General features: G+C 41.6%; 1 protein-coding gene across 1 annotated transcript in view; it reads right to left on the bottom strand.

Moving 5' to 3' along the window:
• The window catches only part of LOC148478125 (uncharacterized), an 82,123-nt gene extending 63,454 nt beyond the window's left edge, over positions 1 to 18,669 (bottom strand). Inside the window, exons 1-5 of the mRNA XM_088455917.1 lie at positions 18,626 to 18,669; positions 16,347 to 16,405; positions 10,847 to 10,944; positions 10,153 to 10,273; positions 912 to 1,293 (exon numbers count right to left, since the gene is read on the bottom strand). Coding sequence (XP_088312043.1) covers positions 912 to 1,293; positions 10,153 to 10,273; positions 10,847 to 10,940 — 597 coding nt within the window. The 5' untranslated portion in view covers positions 10,941 to 10,944; positions 16,347 to 16,405; positions 18,626 to 18,669. The remainder of the gene's footprint in view (positions 1 to 911; positions 1,294 to 10,152; positions 10,274 to 10,846; positions 10,945 to 16,346; positions 16,406 to 18,625) is intronic.
• Between the last annotated feature and the right edge of the window lie 1,880 nt (positions 18,670 to 20,549).

Genomic DNA, 20,549 nt, shown 5'->3' with positions numbered 1-20,549 from the left:
GCCTCCATGCATCATGCAATATATGGAAGTACTTTGATTATTGGGCCTACCCTCATGTCAGCTGGGCAGCTGCACTATTGTGCAGTCTATGGACAGCTTAATTCTAGGTTTGTGACATCCTGCTTGCCTCCATTCCCCTCTGCACCTTATGGCATTGCCCCCGTCATATGCAGCCATAATCATAGGAGGTCACTGACTCATCTCCTGCAATACTGTATGCTGCTGTGAGCATTTTAATGATCTAGCCTCAAAATAGTGGTTTAACCTAACCACTTTGAAACTGGGGACAACCTACAGTAGCAAGTGGCAAATGTAGATTGAGAACAAGTTGGTTATAAAAAAATATGTAATATAGACATATATAGAGGTGTGTTTCATATAGCAAAGCTGCCTCACTACTGTTCTGTTTGTAGTACCGTGCACTTTCTCCTAACAATCTGTGTCTTCCCCTCTTACCTCCCTCCTCAGATCATGACATTGGCCATTTTACATGCAGTCCTACTGTATCTAACCTAATTACAGAAGCCAACTGGCAATTGCCCCCCACATTATCAGTACAATAATCTTATGAAATACTCTGTCCTGCTGTGGACATTCCTGTGATGTGACTGTCACTGTCAGCACCAAGCCCACTTCAAAATTGTGAACATAAAGAATGAGCAGGAGCTGCAGGCTACAAAAAGGTCACTGACACTAGCTAAATAGCTACTCTGACCTTGTTCAAACAATTCCTAAAGACAAAAGCAAGAATCTGATTGGTTGCTTGGGATACAGTACATCATTTCCTGTGCACCAGTTTCCATTAATGTCCCAGTAGTGTTGTCAATTACCAGCAAATCACAGAAAGCAGCTGCACAGTAACATTTATGTACACTTGATACAATTTATCAATTTATCTTGGAAATTCTTACCAAAGTGTTGGAGCCTGAGTCTTTTTTCATGAACGAATAGATTCCATTCTTTTCATGTTCAGCTATGGCAACTGCACTGTCTTCAAGGCAGTCTAAAATCATCCTGGCTTTATCACCAGTTACACTGACAGATACCTTGTGCCATTTGCCATCAAAAAGTCTTTCAATATTGCTGAATGTTTGAAAACTGAGAGTCTTAGATGGTGTCGAGTATAAGAATGTCATCGTCCGAGTATCGTTATTCACATGAAATGAAACTTTTTGTTGTTTGCTAGTGTCAATAATTTGCCATAGAGTCCAGATGTTTTGTGGCACATTGGTTAATATTTGAAACGTGGCAATGATGGAGTAATCTGCAGGTAATCCATTTGCTGGAAAAGCGCTGAAAGAAAGAGTAAAATAATACAATGCAAATTCAGAAAGTAATTCTAGTATACTATACTATTATTGTATAATTATATTTTATTGTGCTGGCCTTTAACCAATTGGTTTTGGTTTTAATATCCTATAAATCTGTCAGTTAGTATAATTAATGCCTTGCAGTTATCTGTCACATTAATTATGACGTTCTTATGGTGGAGGCCGGCCATATTGGATGACATATGCCATTTGCTACTGGGAAGAGTAGCCGAGGTATGGCAGATGATTACACCCTAGGCCATACCAGATATCCTCTGGATGCACATACCCAACACTGCTTCAGACAATTTCCATCAGATTATTATCAGGCATCAGTTTGGTTTTCCGGTGCACACATTGCAATATTACAGCATATGTAACCAGCTCAATATACAGTGCTCTTATAAAGGTGACATCCTGGAATGTGGTGAACTTCTTAATGAATAGTTATACAGTATATGGTTGCAGGATAATCTGCACCTAAACTAAAGTCTTTCTGCTACTAATCATTAGTCCCTGGAGTTATTTTCTTTCTGCCATATATTAATACGGCATACGGGTCTGTTATTTAAGATTTTTTTTAGGTCATGAGGGTTTTTTTGCCATTTCCAAAATTTATTTCACTTTCAGTTTTACCTGTATCAATAATTAAAGTAAGACTTTTATTTTAGGCATATTCAGCGCAAATATCTGTACATGCTTCAGAGAACTGCAGTGTAACCAAACCTCAGCACTATAATAAGTACAGGTATGTCCTTTCTTACTGTTGCTTCAGTCACACAAAATAGGCCCTCTCAATGCTCCAGGGGCCTGATTCAGCAAGGATCGCAATTGCAAAGCTGCACGCAGGCTATAGATAAATGATATATGCACACAGGCAGCTTGGCAATTGCGATCCTTGCAATAATGCAAATGCAGCAAGAGGTGTATGAGACCCCCTACTGCATTTGCATTCCCAGTACTGCGACGGAGGTCACAGACTGGGATCACCATCGCGACCATCGGTGGTCGATGGTCGCAATGGTGGATGGCGCCAGAGGCCGGCCAGCTGAGTAAGCCTCAACTTACTCAAGCTGGCCAGCTTGCGAGCCCAGTAGACTGCGTACGTCCACGTGGTCCCTAGGCTGGCCACTCCCAGAAAATAGGGCGGACACGCCCTCTTTCCGGAAACGCCGGCCGACCCCAACCTGCACCACCCCTTAAGTGCCTTTGTCTGTCAATCAGGCATTCAAGGGCTTGCGTGTATCTTAGCAGGACCCATTCTGCACACTCACAGAATGGGTCCTGCGCACGTGCAGATACCTAATAATCGGGTATCTGCATTCAGCAATGCACTTGCATGCACTGCTGGATCAGGCCCCAGGTCCCTTGCTCCTCCAAGCATATTTTTTGCTCAAAATGTGCACCTCACTTGCATAGTTAAAATACATAGTAGCGACAAAATGACATTGCTAGCGTAGACTGATCAATTTGGTGACCAACATTTCTACATCTGTGTGCCGCTGCTTTGAACCTGTGTAAAAGGGCTCCGATGCGAGCAGTTATGGCTTTTTTTCACACCAGGTTCCATTGTGCTTCATCTGTGATGCAAATAAGATGCAACCAGCACCAGACTCTTTCTAGCGGGGGTGTAATGCCACAGCCTTGGTACCCATTCACCGGGTCCCCTGGCCAGAACATTCAACACCTGACCATTAGCCAGCCCAAGCCAGGGATCCCTGGGGATGTGAGGACCCCCAAAAAAGGGGTCCCCTCCCACCAGGGCACCCCAGGCCTGGGCTGATAGCCTGGGGCTATCCCCAGCACTCCTGGATGGTGGGTGCCTTGTTGATTGTGTAAAAAATAAGATGATATAATATTGACTTTCACAGTAGAAATAGAGGTCCCAGCAAGCCTCCCCCACATACTGGTACTTGGAGAACCACAAGTACCACCATGCAGAGCATTAACGGCCTGCTGGTAACTCTAGTTCACCTGCAAAGAAATATTAAAATAAACACAGGACATGGAAACCAAAGGATTTATTTTTTTATTTCACATACACTCACTTATTTACTCCCTCACTCACAATCCCTGTAGCCGTTCACGTCCTCTTATCCATGTAGCATCCATGTAACCTGTTTAAAAAAAATCCATACTCACCTATTCCTAGTGTAGATCAAGTCCAAGTAGGCATCCAAGAGGTTAAAAAAAAACGTATACTTCCCCTGCGCGAATGAGCGGGACCCAGGTGACTCCTGTCATTAGAGGAGCCGGCAGCCAATCAGCGGGCGTCTCCGTAGGAACTGCCCACTGATTAGCTATGAGCGGACAGGCTGTCTGTCAAACTTTCCCCCATAGACTTCAATGTTAGTAAAGCACCATTGAAGTCTATAGTAGGAACCACTACATTGTATCCTTTGATGGGAACCATAGGGTTAATAGAGGTGAACCTTGCTGTTCTTATCATAGGACTCACCATTGAAGTCTATGGGGGAAAGTTTGACAGACAGCCTGTTCTCTCATAGCCAATCAGTGGGCAGTCACGCTGGTCCTGCTCATTCGCGCAGAGGAAGCCTATGTGTAAACATACACTTCCCCTGCATCTGTACACATACACTTCCGCTTGTCCCATGGTTCAGCTTATCGCATTTTTTTAACCCCTTGGATGCCTACTTGGACTGAAGAGGATGTGATAAAGCTGCATATTAAGTAATCCTGGTCATTGAAGCTGAAGCCATAGATCATATTCATTACATCATCTAATAATTAATACCTATTTTGCAATCATATACCTGAAACTACAGTACTTGCTAGCATTCCGTCTAATCCCATTTGAGGTTATTTAAATTTTCAATGCATTCTCTGCTCTACTTTGTTCCCCCAAAAAAACACATTTTTTGTGCTCCTCCTGCATTGGCAAGGTACGGTCTCATTGGCTAGATCTCAGAGGAACAGGTGAGATGAGAGGTAGTTGATCCTTAGCTGAAATTCTATTATATCGGCATACAGTTGTCATGTTCAATGTGCTGGATTCCTGTCAGAACCCAATAACTGCCAACTCTTTTAGAGACATCACTGGCAGATTGAAATGAATCAATTATCATTTTAGTGTATCAGGCAGGTATGGTTTGATAGAAAAACTAGGGAGACTTGTAACCCAATTTATCCACTGGTGGAGATATCCTAAATTAACTGAGCTCTTAATCTTACTGTCAGATTCAGAATTTGTATAGTACCCGGACAGGGCCGGATTAAGGGTTGTGGGGGCCCCAGGGCAATTTAGCCATGGGGGCCCCCTTCAAGCCACACAGAGGTGAGCCTACCACCCCCCACCCCCACTCCCCAAAAAGAAATAACCCAAACAAAGCCACATCTCCCCCCCCCCCCCGCCCAGGCTACATGAAGGGAAGGGCAAACACACATACACATAAACAGTATACACACACACTAACACAAATGCACAATATTACATACATACAGAAGTGCCCAGCTAGTTTGTTGCTCCATAGGCTTATCTATCGCACCACGCAAGGTGCGCCACACACCATGCCATGAGTCGCGCCACACAGAAAGTTTAGAAATGTAGCGTAGCGTAATGCTGGAAAAAAGTAATTACGTGTAATACAACTTTTTGCCCACCAGGTGTCACTTTTCCTAAACTACATAGCGCATGCGTCTGATTTCCAATGCATGTTCTGTATCACCGCCCGATGATTGGCTGACAGCAGCGGTGATTCAGTACACTATACATTATTACAGCGTTTTCCACATGGAATCAGGAATGTATAATAAAGCGATAGAAGAATGTCTAATAAAGTTTGAAATCATTAAGCTCTGTATTACACACTGACTGCGTGGTTGAAATTGCACACTTGCACCAATGTAAATACTGTCTGCACTGTCACAGACTTAGACATTGTAGTGATTTCATTACTTTACAAACTACAGAACTGTAGTAATGGGTGAAGCGTGTAGCCTGGCGGTCTAATGCCTAGTCTCACCACTTCTCCCTTCTTCTTGTCCCGTGGGTTTGAGACCTTGAAAATATATATATATATTTTTATTATTATTATTTTTAAAATCTTCACTTACAATATTCAGTATTCAATACAGTACATGTGGAGCGCATGCCCAGTGCTTTGGGTGTCAAACAGCGAAAGTGGGATTTTTATTACATACTGTACCTTAGAGCGCAAACTTGCGTCAATGCCAGCACTGTCCCAGACTTGGACACTATAGTGATTTTTCATGACCAGCAACTGGTAGTGGGCTCTGTTTGTATTACAAAGTGACTGTGCATTTAGAGCACAAACTTGCGTCAATATCGATGCTGTCCCAGACTTGGACACTAAGGTGATTTTATGAGTTCAGTAACTGGTAGTGGGCTGCTTGAGAGAGAGGTCTCTGCATTACAAGCTGACTGTCCATTTAAACCGCAAACTTGCGTCAATGTCAGCAGGGTTGGCGCATGCCCAGTGGAGGGGTTACAATGATAATGGAGTATGTGGCGCATGCCCAGTGTAGCCAAGCCATAAATCAAGTAGCACTATGCCATGGCTTATGGAAGATCATCACTGTGCATGCCCAGTTGTCTGAATTCCTACAGTATGCTGTTGAATTTTCACACTTGTGCCATTCTGCGCTGTCCCAGACTTACTTGTACACAATAGTAATTTCATGACTTCAGAAAGTGCTACAGTAGTGGGCTCTGTTTGAGAGGGAAGTCTCTGTATTACAAACTGACTGTGCGTTTAGAGCACAAACTTGCACACACACACACTAAAGCAGTACACTACACATACATACTTACACTTGATGCAGCAGCAGCAACTGCTGCTGGCCTGGTACAGGACTACAGGTTGCAAAAGGACCCAGGCACCTCAATTAATTAGGCCCCACCCCCAATGCCGCCACTGGGGGCGGGGCTTGTAATTTTGGCTCCTCCCCCAATGCCACCACTGGAGGGGAGGCATCGGGGGGGATATATGCGATACTGTAAAAAGTTGACCCCCTCTCCACCCTGACTGTGCTGCTGCATGCAGTCTGTCGAACAGCCGCAGCTCCAGAGCCTCTACCCGGGAACAGGTGCCGGGCACATGTTCCTGTGTGGGGGTCCCTCTGTGTGTGGGGACCCAGGGACTACCACCCCTGTCACCCCCCACCCTTAATCCAGCCCTGTACCCGGAACTGGGGCTGCAGGGTAGGACTGACTAGAACTAGAGTGAATAAAACTCGAAAGTTGAATGATACTTTTGATTCAGTATACCTGTATGAAATAAAAAAACAGAGTAAATCTAGGTCTGCTTAAGTATGCTACCTGGCAGTAGTAGCTAGTAGCTATACCTTTAACAGCTTAGTATAGTACTTGTCAGTGGATGGATCAGTCTGTAACACACTATAATATGTGCTGTCTGCAGATAACAGTTGAAGGAACTTGAACGGTCAGAAGCAGCTCTTGAACACAGGTAGTATAGGTGAGAAAGACTGCATGCAGAAATCTAGGTATACAAGACTGTAATGATGAATGAATCCTTGCTGCTGGAGGCAAACAGCACACTTGTGTATGGTAGTTCTGATTACAACAGATGAGCAGATAATAACTCTTACAGAATGGTGAGCACAGCTGACAGGCTGAATCCACTGGAAGGAAAGCACGCAAGTGAATTAACAGAGAGATTAGTACAGATGTTGTAGCTCAGGAACTTGGAACAACTTCTGTCACTGGTAGGGTCATAGAGAGCTAGCCCGGGGAAGAGGGGTGGCCTAATCACAGGATCGGACAGTCAGAATCCTGATGCCGGCATCCCGACCGAGGGTTAGGATATCAACACCTGTCGGTAGGTATCTTAATCTGCCCCCTCTCTCTACCCTAACCCCCGCTTCCCGAGGCCTGAACCTAACCTCCCCCCCATGTGCCTAAATTTAACCTCCCCCTCTCCACACCCTAAACCTAACCCTCCCCACTTAGTGCCTAACCCAAACCCTCCCCCTAGTGCCTAATGCTAACCCTCCCCCTAACCCCGCTACTTACCTTTGGGATTCTGGCGGTCGGGATGCCGGCGCTGGGATTCTGATAGGTGTCGGGATTCTGGAGCCTACATTTTGATGCCGGAATTCCCATGGTCGGGATATTGACTGCATTCCGATTAAATAGGGAGCTCTAACACAGGATTGGATGTGAGAGTCATGTACAGTGCAGGGACTCTGTGGATGGTTGAAACTACTCAGCTGACTTAGGGCAGCTGCAGGTCAGTCCTGACATGACTGGCCAGCTGACTTGCGCTAGGCAGTGAATTAGCAGTGCTGAGTAGGGTAAGAGGGTCTAAGTACCCGATTTGTGACACTTACCCTCTTTGCAGCAGAAATGCATCAAATATTGTTTCGTTTGTGTATTTCAAAAACAATTTTTAATTCTTACTATTCTATTTCATTACTTCAGCTAAGACATGCCAATGAAACCCATGTTTGTCTTGTGGGTATTCATTATTATTTATTTATTTATTTATTATTTAATATGCATTTATGTAGTTAACTACACTGCACTTGGGCAATTCGCTTGTGAAATAGAAAATGAATATGCCGCAGTTTGATGATAAAATGTGAGATGACATACTGTAGTGTATAATTGACACTGTACAAAAATGGTTGCAGGATACAATTTGATTCACATTAAGTGGATTCCCAGGGTACATAACCCCAAATGAAATACAAATATATTTGTAGTCTGACAACAGATACAAGTTAAAATGTAATTATATCAATTATTTTGTTATTCATGCAATATACATGTGGGAATGATATTAGAATACCACTAGATAACTAAGTAGTGAAGTTAATGTTAAATATACATAGCAAATTAGGGTTCATGAGAATTAGATCCCATGTTGTATGTCTCCTAAGCATTGTGGAAAATTTGGTTCCAAAAAGAACAGAACAGATGTTGTTAAAAATATTCATGTTTTATGCATGGAAGTATAATGTATAATGACAGATTCCTGGTAAACCTCTAGAACTGAGTCCGGTCTTCATCTTTCCCATAGAGCAAAATCTTTTCACTGGTACTCAGTTGTCTTCAGGTGTTATGTGCAAACAATGATATTTTAGAAACTGAACTAAAAGCAATACAGTAAACTGTAATATTGTACAGATCCAAGTTCAGGGCAAGCAGCTAACAAGATACAAAAGTCACAAGCTGAGGTCAGGGCAGGTAGCATACAATCATAAACAGTAACATGTAAATGTCGAGGCAGACAGTAAAGAATAATAACCATTTCCTTACCAGAAGTTGAGGAGGACGGCTGGCATAAACGTTAAAATCTGCAAGGTCAGCAATGGTGAGGATAATGCACAAATGACAGAAAGAACTGGACACATAAACACTATAGCAGGCAATGAATGAGTGCCACTTACACCCTGAAAAATCCATCAGGCCGAGACCAATCCCAATGAATCGATCAGTAAAGTCCTCATAACACTATTGAATGAATGTCTGGCACCTGTTCACTCCTGGCTGGCAGGGAAGATGTCAAACCAAACAATAAACAACCTAATTGGCCTGAGTCACCATGGTATAACTGAGGCTACCAGTGTTTCTACCCTGCAGCCTGACACTACTCCTGACAGAAAATGAACCTGTTAAATTGGATTCATACAAAACTCCTTGTATTTTATTTAGTGTATATTAACTATAAATTACTCCCTGATCTTTAAAAAATATTCTATGCCTTATGACATGACTAGCACTTTAGCACTGTATTTTTTCATTTTCCACTTTTACTGTGAATGTTATTGGATGACGGCTTAAAAATATTTTTGTGAAAGGACTTGGCAGTGCAATTCTATCATTGATGTGATTTCTTTATCATTCATTTATTTACTCACAGAGCTGTCCTGTTAATCTAATCAGATGAGGTGTGATATTATTCTCACAATTAAAAAGTTTGGGGGTGTGGCCTAATAGCAAGGGATATGGGCTTACCAATGAAATCAAGGTATGATGACATTGTGTATGTTGCTCCCTGGGATATTATAAAAGTCTTGTGGCACACCCCTGTTTCATCACTCTGGGGGCAGTCCCAGCACTCGCGGAGACTTTTTCTGCACTGCCAGCTCCTCCTCAGTGAACGGGAGCTGGGCGCTGCACAATAACAGCACAGTGCAGTGCTTGGCTTCTAGTCACAGAAGAGGAGGCAGCATTTTGGTGTTACTCCATAGGAGGGTGACACCCAGTGTGATCCACACCCACCTAGTGACAACACTAGGCCAGTGGTAGTTAAATCTGACAGATGTGATTCCTAATTGAATTTAAGCTATTATATGATCTTGGTTTACTTAACCATTATATATTATATTATATTATATTATAATGTAAACTCTTACGAGCAGGGCCTCTACCTTCTTGTGCTTTTCCTTACTTTACTTTCATCTACTTCTTACTCCCCACTAGGGCACCTAACACTTGGTTGCCTACGCTCTGTTGCATATCTAGGTGTTATGGTCACTAATGTAGCAATGTATATTATCCATGTCCTTGTCCTATATTGTATTGTACTGTAAGTCACTTGTCAAATTATTTGTTTATGTACTTTGTAAGGCGCTGAAGAACACTTGTGCTGCCATATAAATAAACGGTAATAATAATAATAATAATAATAATAATAATAATAATATACTGTATATTATATTAGTTTACTTTTTTTTTTTGCTTTCCAACATACAAAAATAAGGCTAGTGGTTTGCAAAGTTGTACACCCGACCGTCAGTGCACTGTTTAGCAGTGCAGTGCAATGTTATACAACACTTTAAAAACCTTTAAATACCTCTAAGTTGTGTTATAATACAGTATAACATTTATTCTTACCTGTCTTTTTTCAGGTGCACTGCAGAGTTTATGCGGATAGCTGATAGATTTGGTTTTGAACCATTTACTATTTTGACATCTGCAGATGTTGAAACCCTAAGTTCTCCAAGAAAGTCATACACTGTGATAAAAAAATTATTAGGTTAGGTTTAAAAAATGCAAGAAGCAATGCAAAAGGTGTGTTTGTGTACATTATACTGTAGATTGTAAACTTGTAAGCAAGGCCCTCAAGCCTCTGTTTGTTAATGACCATTAATGATTTATTACTGTCTTTGTTATAAAAGCTCTGGGGTCATTCCATGTCAAATCAACCACAAAAGTTAAGTAATGTAACCCACCAATTCCTACTTTGATGACATTTTAGACATACACACCACCGACTAAACAGATTAGAACCGATAATCTTTGGGTATACCTGAGATAGTATGGAATTATGTATTCTCTGGGTTAAGGACAGGCTAGGAACCACTATTACTCTATCCAACTGTAAAAGGACTACGTTATAATAAAATAAAATAAAGAACAATGTAGTTGAAAATGATTTATTAACTATTATTTGTGTAGTAATTTTATACAGTTATTTTCCATTTGATTTATTATTTACTTGAGCACTAATATTGGGATTTATTAAGTAATTATATCATAAGAAGACTCTTGTGCACTTGAATACAGCCTTGACTTGCTACTGACTTACCAGAAATAGCAGATTCTTGGCATTTTATGATGCTCAATAAACTGAGGAAACCAATGAGTCTTGGAAATGTCATCTTCTCTTTTCCAAATAACATATATCTAAAAAAGAAAATGCATTACATTAATCATGCTGCAATGTAAACCATAAAGCAAATGTTGTAAAACATATGCCATAAAATATATTTATTTTACAGAAAACTGACTCCCAGAACACTCATTAAATACAGTCTGCTATCTTAATCCAGCATATGAGCTATTGGACACAATCTTTTTTACAGAAATCTTAATGGTAATGTTAGTGTTGTTATTGTTTCTCTATGAACAAGGCATACAAGACAGCAAGTGAAAATTAACCAAAATAAGGGTCATATATGAGCATCCAATGTGTAAAATGGCAGACCAAGCGCTGATTCTGACATCACACACCAACAGAACTTTTATACTGTTGCACACAGTTTTATGGGAAAGTGTATGGATTTTCAGGCTTAAATAGCAGCGCCTATGAGGTGTAAAAGCTAGCATCAGATACACATAGCTAAATGCAGATTAGGCACACAACTCCATCTAATATTGCACAAATTGCAAAAACTACCTTTTATTTAGCAGGATGGTATTATATTAATCAGTTGATTTGAATTCCTTACCGCTGCAAAATTACACTTCTGAATTATACAGATGTGTCCCCATACACCTATCTTCAAATTGCAGCAAATAGCCCTGTTTGGAATGGAAATTATTACTCATGGTGGGGCGTCTAGGTCGCGCCATGTGTCTTGTGCCATATGGCGGACAAAGGATCCGCACTGTATAATAAGAAGACTGGTGACACTTCTGGAGAAGAGCACATGATATAGTCAGTGGTGCTGAAGGGGGGGGTGGGATACTAATTACCTGAGTCCAGACTTGTTGGAGGGGCACTCTAGGGACACGGGCCAATTTCAGAGAGGGACTTTTTCAAGAGGGGGTGTGACCACGCCTCCCATATTAGGCCCCCTCAGTAACCAGACCCTGTGGATGTCCTGGATATATTTAGACTGGTGATAATCCTGAAGGAAAGCATATCTATATAATAATGTGCTATGTCCATACATGCCTACTTTTGAAAACTTCTTTCAGAGAGATTATAGTCGGTAGTATAATGCACCAAGCGACGTTGAGAGGGGGTGCCATGCTCTGTCTGAAGCACGTGTCTAGTTCAGAGATGCCGACATTCTGGCTGCCCCTTCCGGGAGGGGGCAGCCAGATCGGCAAAATTGGGGGGCGTGGCTGGCTGTTGTGGGCGGAGCAGAGTGTGGCCATGCATTTGCATAATTTTGGCCCCTCCCCCTCTACACAATGGCGATAATCCCAGCATTGTGAAGCCGGGGGCGGGGCCAAAATGACGCAATGAATCGCTGCCCGGGGATTCTCATGTAATCGCGGGGGGGCAGAAGGGGTCAGCAGCTTGCGAGAGGCTTGCCTGCCTTCCTAGGAGGCCGGAGCAGCGGCTGTGCTGTTTTCCATACCTTTATAGTATCCTCCAAATCATTCAGTTTCCAGACAATCTAATTAAACACCACTTACTCCAATCCGAGGAATGGATTATTATACTACATCATACTTATCAGTTACATAAGCTACTTTGAGGAATTGTGTTTGGCATCCTGTTAGTATTTATTTAAACAGGCTCCTTTTAGTCCCCCACAAATCACTGTATTGACCAGCTACATAAAATATACTTACGCTTAGATCAAACTTATCAAGGTAGCCATGTTCTATTTTAGATATATATTGTTCTACTACTTTTGAACCTATATTTTGCCTAAATTCCTGTTGGTTTACCACATATGATAAGAAATTACAGACTTACTTTAAAGATGATAAAAAATAGATTTTAAAACTTTTTATTGTATTGTCCTTTCTGTGTGTTCACAGTGAGGAAATTCTCTTTTCATTCACATTGGGAGTTAACTAAAGACTATTAATAAAAATTCTTACCCTCAGTTATAGTTCACACTACTAGTAGCAGCACTGTGATCATGACATGCACCCATTCTCTGCTGCTGGATCTCCAACCAGGGGATCAACAAGGGGTTGCTGAGAATGGACAGCAGGGACTCATGAGCACAACACCAGTCACAAGCAACACCAGTCATAGGGCCTGATTCATAGCGCTCACAAGCGGGTCAATGGTGGGGTACTGCGCACACGCGGCGCGCGCATGTGCAAGCCCCGGAGCAAGAGAGAAATTCTCTTGCTCTGGGACTCAGTACAAAAGGGCGGCTGTCGATGTTGATCGACAGCTTGCCCCGTCTTGTAGGTGGGGAGGGGGGGTGGCTACACAAATGAAGGCGTTCCCGAAGGAACGCCTGCTGTTTGTGGGAGGCACCACTGACATCACCAGTGATGTCAGTGGAGAGCTTCCTGCTCTGTTAGAGCAGGAAGCTCTCTGGAGCTTGCGACGGACGAGACCCTACCACAAGGGTCTCGTCGCAAGCCCCGATGGTCGCGATGGTTGCGACCATCGTGACCATCACCTGGCCGCTCGCAAAAGCTGTGGGTGGTCACCCACAGCTTAGCAAGCGGCCAGGAGGCCGCAACAAAAAAAAAAATTCCCTGATTCAGAGCGTCCGGGTCTGAATCACGGCAATAGTGACTGAAGCAAATCATTGTCTTTGCTCAGCAACTCCTTGGAGGCCCCCCCGGCATGCTGTGTTGGGAAGTGAAGAATCAGAGGAATCTGGAGGTTCCGATTTACAATCCAGGGCAGTAAGAGACACAACACTGAATCAGGAGTCCCGCAGGATCCGGGAGAGTAGGGAACTTTAGCTTTGGCCAGTTCCATCCCCTTTATGTGCAGTAAGAGCCTATGTGCCCACTCTTCAAATGGCTACCACAGGGGTAGACCAGCAGAGGAGAAGCACCAGCAAAGTGTAAATATAGTGGGGCAAGGGGTCAGACTGCCCTGTCTCTGTCTATCCACCAACCACAAGCGATTGGATCTGACACGCATGTGCAGCACCTCTTCTGATAGAGATCTCGTAGGTAGCAGTGCTCTAGTGGGCAGGGCAGGGACTCATTGATATTCTGTCATGCATTATGGGGCACAAAACAGACATATGTCTTCAGAACCCAATTCAAACTTCTAACACTTACTTACAAAGCCCTCACTGACAGGCATACCTCACAGATACTTACATCCCACTTGTTCCTATGTTGTAATTAATTTATATTATGTGCACCAAACACATTCATTATTGGACATCAATTACAAAATTAAACATAGCTAAACCGTTCCCTGTCTTGCTTACAATTGCCACTATTAGTGCAAGCTGCCCTTCCTCCAAAGAGCCTACGTTTTGGAAAGATACAGTACACCGAAAGAAACCTGCTATCATTAGTTATATAAGATCCTACTAGTATTTCTAAAGTCACAACAATAAAACTTACAGACACATTTGTTAGGTAAATAAAACATCTGTTTTATAATAGCAATTTTTTAAAGATCAAATTATACTTTTGTAGATACTGCCATAAAAGAGGAAACAGGAAAAATGATTGAGAAGAGGATTATATAAAAAATAAACATAAGCACATATATTAGACAGCTGAAGTTTATAACCTTTAAGGTGCGTATCCACGTGTAGATTTTGGAACAACAGTACAATTACAACATTGTAAGCATACAGTCGTTCCTCATCCCCTGTAGTGCCTACACTGAACGATGTGTCGTTGAGTGTAGACACCCTCCCTCATCCCTGAACATGGTCAATCTGTCGTTATCGGCAGATTGATATTCATGTTCAGGCAATGATAGATGTCAGAAAACGACCAGCGGGAGCGCACATCGCTGGTCTTTTCCAACATTATACTGGCCGATTTATGCACGATCAATGAGCGATTGAGTGATTACGATGTCGTAATCGTTCAATCGCTCTGTTTAATCCACAAGTGGATACGCGGCTTTATACTTTTACTCTTCCAGGTTTTGCTAAAATGTCCTGCGCAGATGGCTAAACATACTATATGAAGACACCCATTGGAGCAGAAACAGTTGCTTTGTAAAATACATAAATATACATTTATTTCAAGACAATAATAAAATCCGGTACATTAGTAGCAAATAGCATGAAAGGCCTACAGTAGTATTCTTTTCATCTTTTTTCTAGATTTTCATAACTTAATTATTTTACTGTGCTAGAGTTATATGTCGTGGGCACCAAATATTGTCTAAGAAATATTGAAATGCAAAAGATAATTTGTTTAAGTTGCTTTAGCATTGGCCAGCAGCTCACACATACAGTATAGCCACTGAAAGGATCCACTGTGCTCTTAGTGCAAATATTGGGATTCTCACTAGCAGTATGCTGTGAAATTCTGTGTCACTGTATGAATGGGAGATACCATACTGAGAATACTGCCTACGAATGGGTTCCAGACAAATACTTATATTATCATTGTATCACTTGACTTTATAAAGAAAAATAAACTTGTTTTTTGTAATTATATAATAAGACATTTTCTCTCTAAATTAAAGAGAAAATATTTACTGCATGATGTCGAATTATATGCTACATATATAGCTGTAAATATGTATTGTAATGTTTATTGCAAAAAACCGAGAACACTTAATTTAATAAATGAGATGCTTATTTCTCAGCTTGAGGCCAGTTACACACTAACATTAAAAATCACAGATTTATTGACATTGTTAATGCTGGTAAAAGCATGATTTTGCCCCCCTAACCCACTTTGCTTATACCTGTAGTCAGGAGTAGAAACTTGAACAAGGTCATTGGACAATGGAAATATTCATAACATTGACATTGGCCATCTTACCATTCAGCATGTCGGCACTGATGTAATGCCAACATGGTCAAAATGTCGACACTGTTTTTATACTGTCAGTTTTATCCTAATGGTATCCCTAACCCTGACGGTGACCATAAGCTTAATGTAAATGTTGACAATTTGACAATGTCGACATTTTCCCTGGTGTTATGTATGATGTCAACTTTTTAAGCATGTCCTCAATCTGGTGACATTGTCAATGTCGACTACATGTCTACATCCCAAAACGGCGCGTCAGGGTAGTTTGGGCGCTGCCTCCTTTATTTACTCACGTTCACAGAAACAAAATGCAAAAGGGTAAAAGAAATGTCCTGCATTATACCCTACTCGCCACAGCTAGAAGCATTTTACATGCAGTGTCACTGATGTTCTCATTGTGATGTTGGTTACCCATCTATAATTAGTATATACTGTCAGATTGTACTGGTCTTAATCCTTTATCTTCTCAAAATAACATTTTATAGCAAAGTAATTCATAGAAAATCATGACGTAACAATAATACATCACCATGCTTTACATGCTATAACATTGGGTCAGTGCAGCATACAGTAAAATACAGAGAAATAAAGTTTAATAGTTAAACATTACCAAACAGATCAGAAGCAGTACAAAGTATGTAGAAGTATGACGATGAACAAAATGAAAATGTAACTAAAATGTAAGTACTTACTTTTCATACTTTGGAGGTGAAACCTCAAATTGCAGCTTTGATCTGTCACTTCTGGCAACCTCAACATATGAGAAAGAGACTGTTTATGGCAAGTGGTGAAGTTTATTCATGTGCTCAAAGTTTCTTGTTCAGACTTCAAAAGTAACACTTCTGCTTCAACTCTTGTGCCTTGGGGCTCTGCTCTGAACTGATTGGTGGAACACTGTATCATATACCTGTTCATTGGTTACCCTTTAACCATTTAACTGACAATTCTTTTTTCTAAAAACCGCTCAGAAATTGTTATTTTATTATGAATGAATTAAGTGAAGAACATCTATTTCAACTTATCCAAAATGATTTCATAAAAATATATATATATATATTTTTAAAACATTTGTAAAAAAGTTTTTTTCCAGCGGAGCTTCGGGAACATCGGAAACATCGCGACCATCGCGACTTTAATTTTTACAGCGTCTTCAGGCACCAGGTACCAGTGTCGGACTGGGATATGAAGGGCCCACCAGGGGACTACAGTGATAGGGGCCCATGCTTAAAGGTTGTGGTCATCCACCAGAGGGGGTATGGTCAGCCACCACAGATGCTTGGCTAATCAATGGCCAAATCTTGGTGTAGTTTCTATAGAAGAGAACCAAGCCCCCATGCTGATCAGTGTTCCTGGTAACTGATCATCTAATAGCATAACAATCTATAATTTGAGGTCTGGAACCTGACACCTAGAATAGGGGGTGGGTCCACAGACAGTGGGGCCCACCAGGGATTTCCCCTGTGGGCCAGTCCAACCCTGCCAGGTACACTTTAGCAGGTGAGGGTGGGTTAATTTACTATTTCCCAGCGCTGCTAATCTCTGCAGCCGCTGGGTGGGGGGTCCTGTTGTGCTGACCGATCAGCAGACAATGGGGGAGGGTGCAGGCAAGTAGAGAGACCAGAAGGTCCCTCTGAGAGCAGCAGCTGCAGGAAGATTCTCTTCCTGCAGCCGCCTACTCTGTTTATCTGACAGGTTGCATTATTGCAACCAGATCAGATAACGCACAGCCTGGTGTGGTCGGAAATATGGGACCATGCCAGGCAAGTGGTTAAATTGACAGTCTCATAAAGTGTAAGAAGATTGTGCCTTGTATTATGTGCACAATGAAGTTATATTTGTGATATTAGCTTTTATCACCTTTACTTGAATCAATAACAGAGAAAATCTGTGGCACATACATTAAACACAGCAGTTTGATATGGTGAGAGTCATTTATTGTATCTGGCATTACATCCATCTACATAGGGCAGTAACAGGGTTTAACAGCACCCTGTGCCTGCTCCACCCCTTTTGTACATTACATAATGATGTCGCACATAGAGGGCGGGGCCACCAGCACCAAGAAGGCAATAGTGCCGGAAGCATCTGCCTGCCTGTGTCATCCAAAGGACACTACGGGCAGCACTTCCGCAGTGATACTGGCTGCAGGGTGCCTTTCTATATACCCTGCAGCCAGAAGCAAGGGGTATGGGGCAGCAACAGTGCAACCCATAGAGCCCTGTGCTCTGTGCGGTGACACCGGTCACACACCATTAGGTACGGCCCTGCAACTACAATTACCATTGCTGGACGTAATGACACACTATGAATCCATTTGTTAGACCTCATACTGTAGTACACTATCAGCCAAAAGTTTTAGAATACTCCCATTTTTCCATTTTATATTGAAATGTAAGCAATTCAAATACAGTTAATAACCTGAAACGGTACAAAGGTAAGTGGTAAACTGCTAAAGGTTACAAAAAAGAAGTTTAGGTTATCAAAACCTGAAAAATAATGTAAATTCCAGTTATAGAAAAGGACTTTTTCAGGGAGCAAGTAATGAACTTGCAGCTCTTCTGCAGCAATGGAAGTAAATTAAGCCTTGTAAGTTGATGCAACAATTCCTACAGGTTTCCCAAGTTCCGTCGATAAATTGATTGCAAATCTGCATCTGTATAAAAGCAGTGTGGGAACAGACTGTTATTACATCATCTGAAGCATTATGTTGTACTGCAGGAAGTAGTATATTGCTATCATAATGGTGAGAAAAATGCAATTAACAAAGGCAGACTGACAGCAGGCCTGGCGACAGGGGGGTACAAAGGGTACCCCCGTCCCAGGCCCCGAGGCCTTGAGGTCAGGGGCACATAATTAGGCTGTGGCACCTAATAGTAATTTATGAACTGAGCAGTCCAGGTCAGCTGCCCATTTGGCGCACATAAGCAAAACAAAAAATTATTAAGCTGCCCCTACACCCCCCTGTATTCACTTCACTTGGTCCAGTCCGTGATGGTACTTGAGTGCGTAATAATGAAGATGCAACACTGTGCAAGGTGCCGGCCCATCTCCGCCACCATGGTCTGGGAGACTTAAGAAGCACTGTATTGTACTGCACTGCAGCCGAGCAGTAAACAATTGCCGCCCGCTGCTTGCCGAGCACAATGACAGCACGGCACTGTCAACATCAAGCTGCAGGCTTGTAGCACCACCTCTCCCTCTGCACTCATGCACCCTCCCTGGCTAGCAGTCCCACCCATGAGCCAGCCCAGAGTGACTGACACTGACCAGGCAGCGTATCAGCCTGAGCTTGCACAACAGACTGTGTGATAAGTTAAATGACAGATTTTATTCACTTTAATTTTGTGAATGGGTATATATATTTGTGTGTATGTTTTATATATATATATATATATATATACTGTATATATATATATGTGTGATGTGTATATATATATATATATATATATATATAAATGCTTAAGGGATGCGTGTGTCCCGAAACGTTGGACCATGTATTGATCGCAATACACTTTTTGCGCTTGGATTACCAGTCTCTGAGTGCCGCTGTTTGCTCTCTTGTTGTTTGTATATGTAGATATATATATATATATATATATATATATATATATATATATATATATATATATATATATATATATATATATATATATATATATATTGGTAAATGCAGGTGGGTGGGGGGGCATAACTTTTTTAATTCCATCTGTACTTCTCCAGGGCATTGGGGGGTACGGGGTGTTTGGTATAATTCTTCCAATCAAGCATTTAAAAAATGTAAGATCATTTATGATGTTTTCTTTGCTGTAGTCTTCTCTCACTTACTGTACTGTTCTGTTCCCATCTGGCTCTCTTACTGTGAATGTCCATTCTGTTGCCCTATATCTGGCACATCTTCCCATCCACTCCTATCTGATCTAGGCTCTGCTTTCAGCCCACTGCTTTTCTGTCCTTAAAATTATTTTTTTTTCTCTCTGAACTCTCCAAATCCATCTCTCCCACCCCTGGCCTTTCTTATACTCTTCTTTTCCTGTGTGTCCAACTGCCTATGCCCCATATCCATATAGATGTCACAATGCTACCTAAAGCTCAAAACGTTCAGTACAGAGCTCATTTTCTTACCTACGACCAGTGCAAGTAGCCCACAGTAATCTTCCCAGTGCCCGCTTCCTTGGTGTGCTTCTCTATTTTACTCCACACATCCAGTTCATCTTATTGTAATTTCTCCCTCTTTAACTACTGCAATCTCCTCCTAGTTAGCCTTATACTCACCCATCTTTCACCACTAAATTCCTCAGAAATACTGATGCATCACTGATCTTCTCTCACCTCTCCATACGCACTGTACCACACAAATTTGCCAAAACCACCCTCAAATGTTATGGTTTTGGTTTTGGCAAAACCACCCTAAAATGTTTTGGTTCAGATTCGGTTTTGGATTCCTTTAAAATCGATAAAAACAGCTTAAATCATGAGGAACCAGGATGTGGACTCTGCTTATCTTATATGAATAATACTACAAGAATTGATACCAAGTTACAATGTTGCATGTTAAAAATGACTGTTACAATTTAATCTACTTTATTTGCACATAGCAATTGTCCATCATACATAATCTAATCAGGTTGGTCTATCTTTATTTTACTTGTTTTATGGGATTTGAATACCTGAATAAATGTGTTCATGATCGATCTTTATATAAGTCTAATTTTTACACCAGCACAGAATTGTATTTATTTTTATTTGTTTTTTTGCCAGGTGGGCAATACCTCTTTTTCTCTTCTGCAGCAGGTGTGATATATATTAATTGGTAGACTCTGGTTAAGGTGCTCAACAAGCATTGAGAATTATTGATTTGGAGAGAGCAGGGCATAACTCTTTAAATTAAATATAAT

Source organism: Taudactylus pleione, unplaced genomic scaffold (genome assembly GCF_031769625.1).
Source record: "Taudactylus pleione unplaced genomic scaffold, aTauple2 ptg000678l, whole genome shotgun sequence".
Taxonomy (NCBI): domain Eukaryota; kingdom Metazoa; phylum Chordata; class Amphibia; order Anura; family Myobatrachidae; genus Taudactylus; species Taudactylus pleione.
The sequence above is the reverse complement of the archived record's forward strand: the minus strand, read 5'-3'. Positions and strand labels throughout refer to the sequence as shown.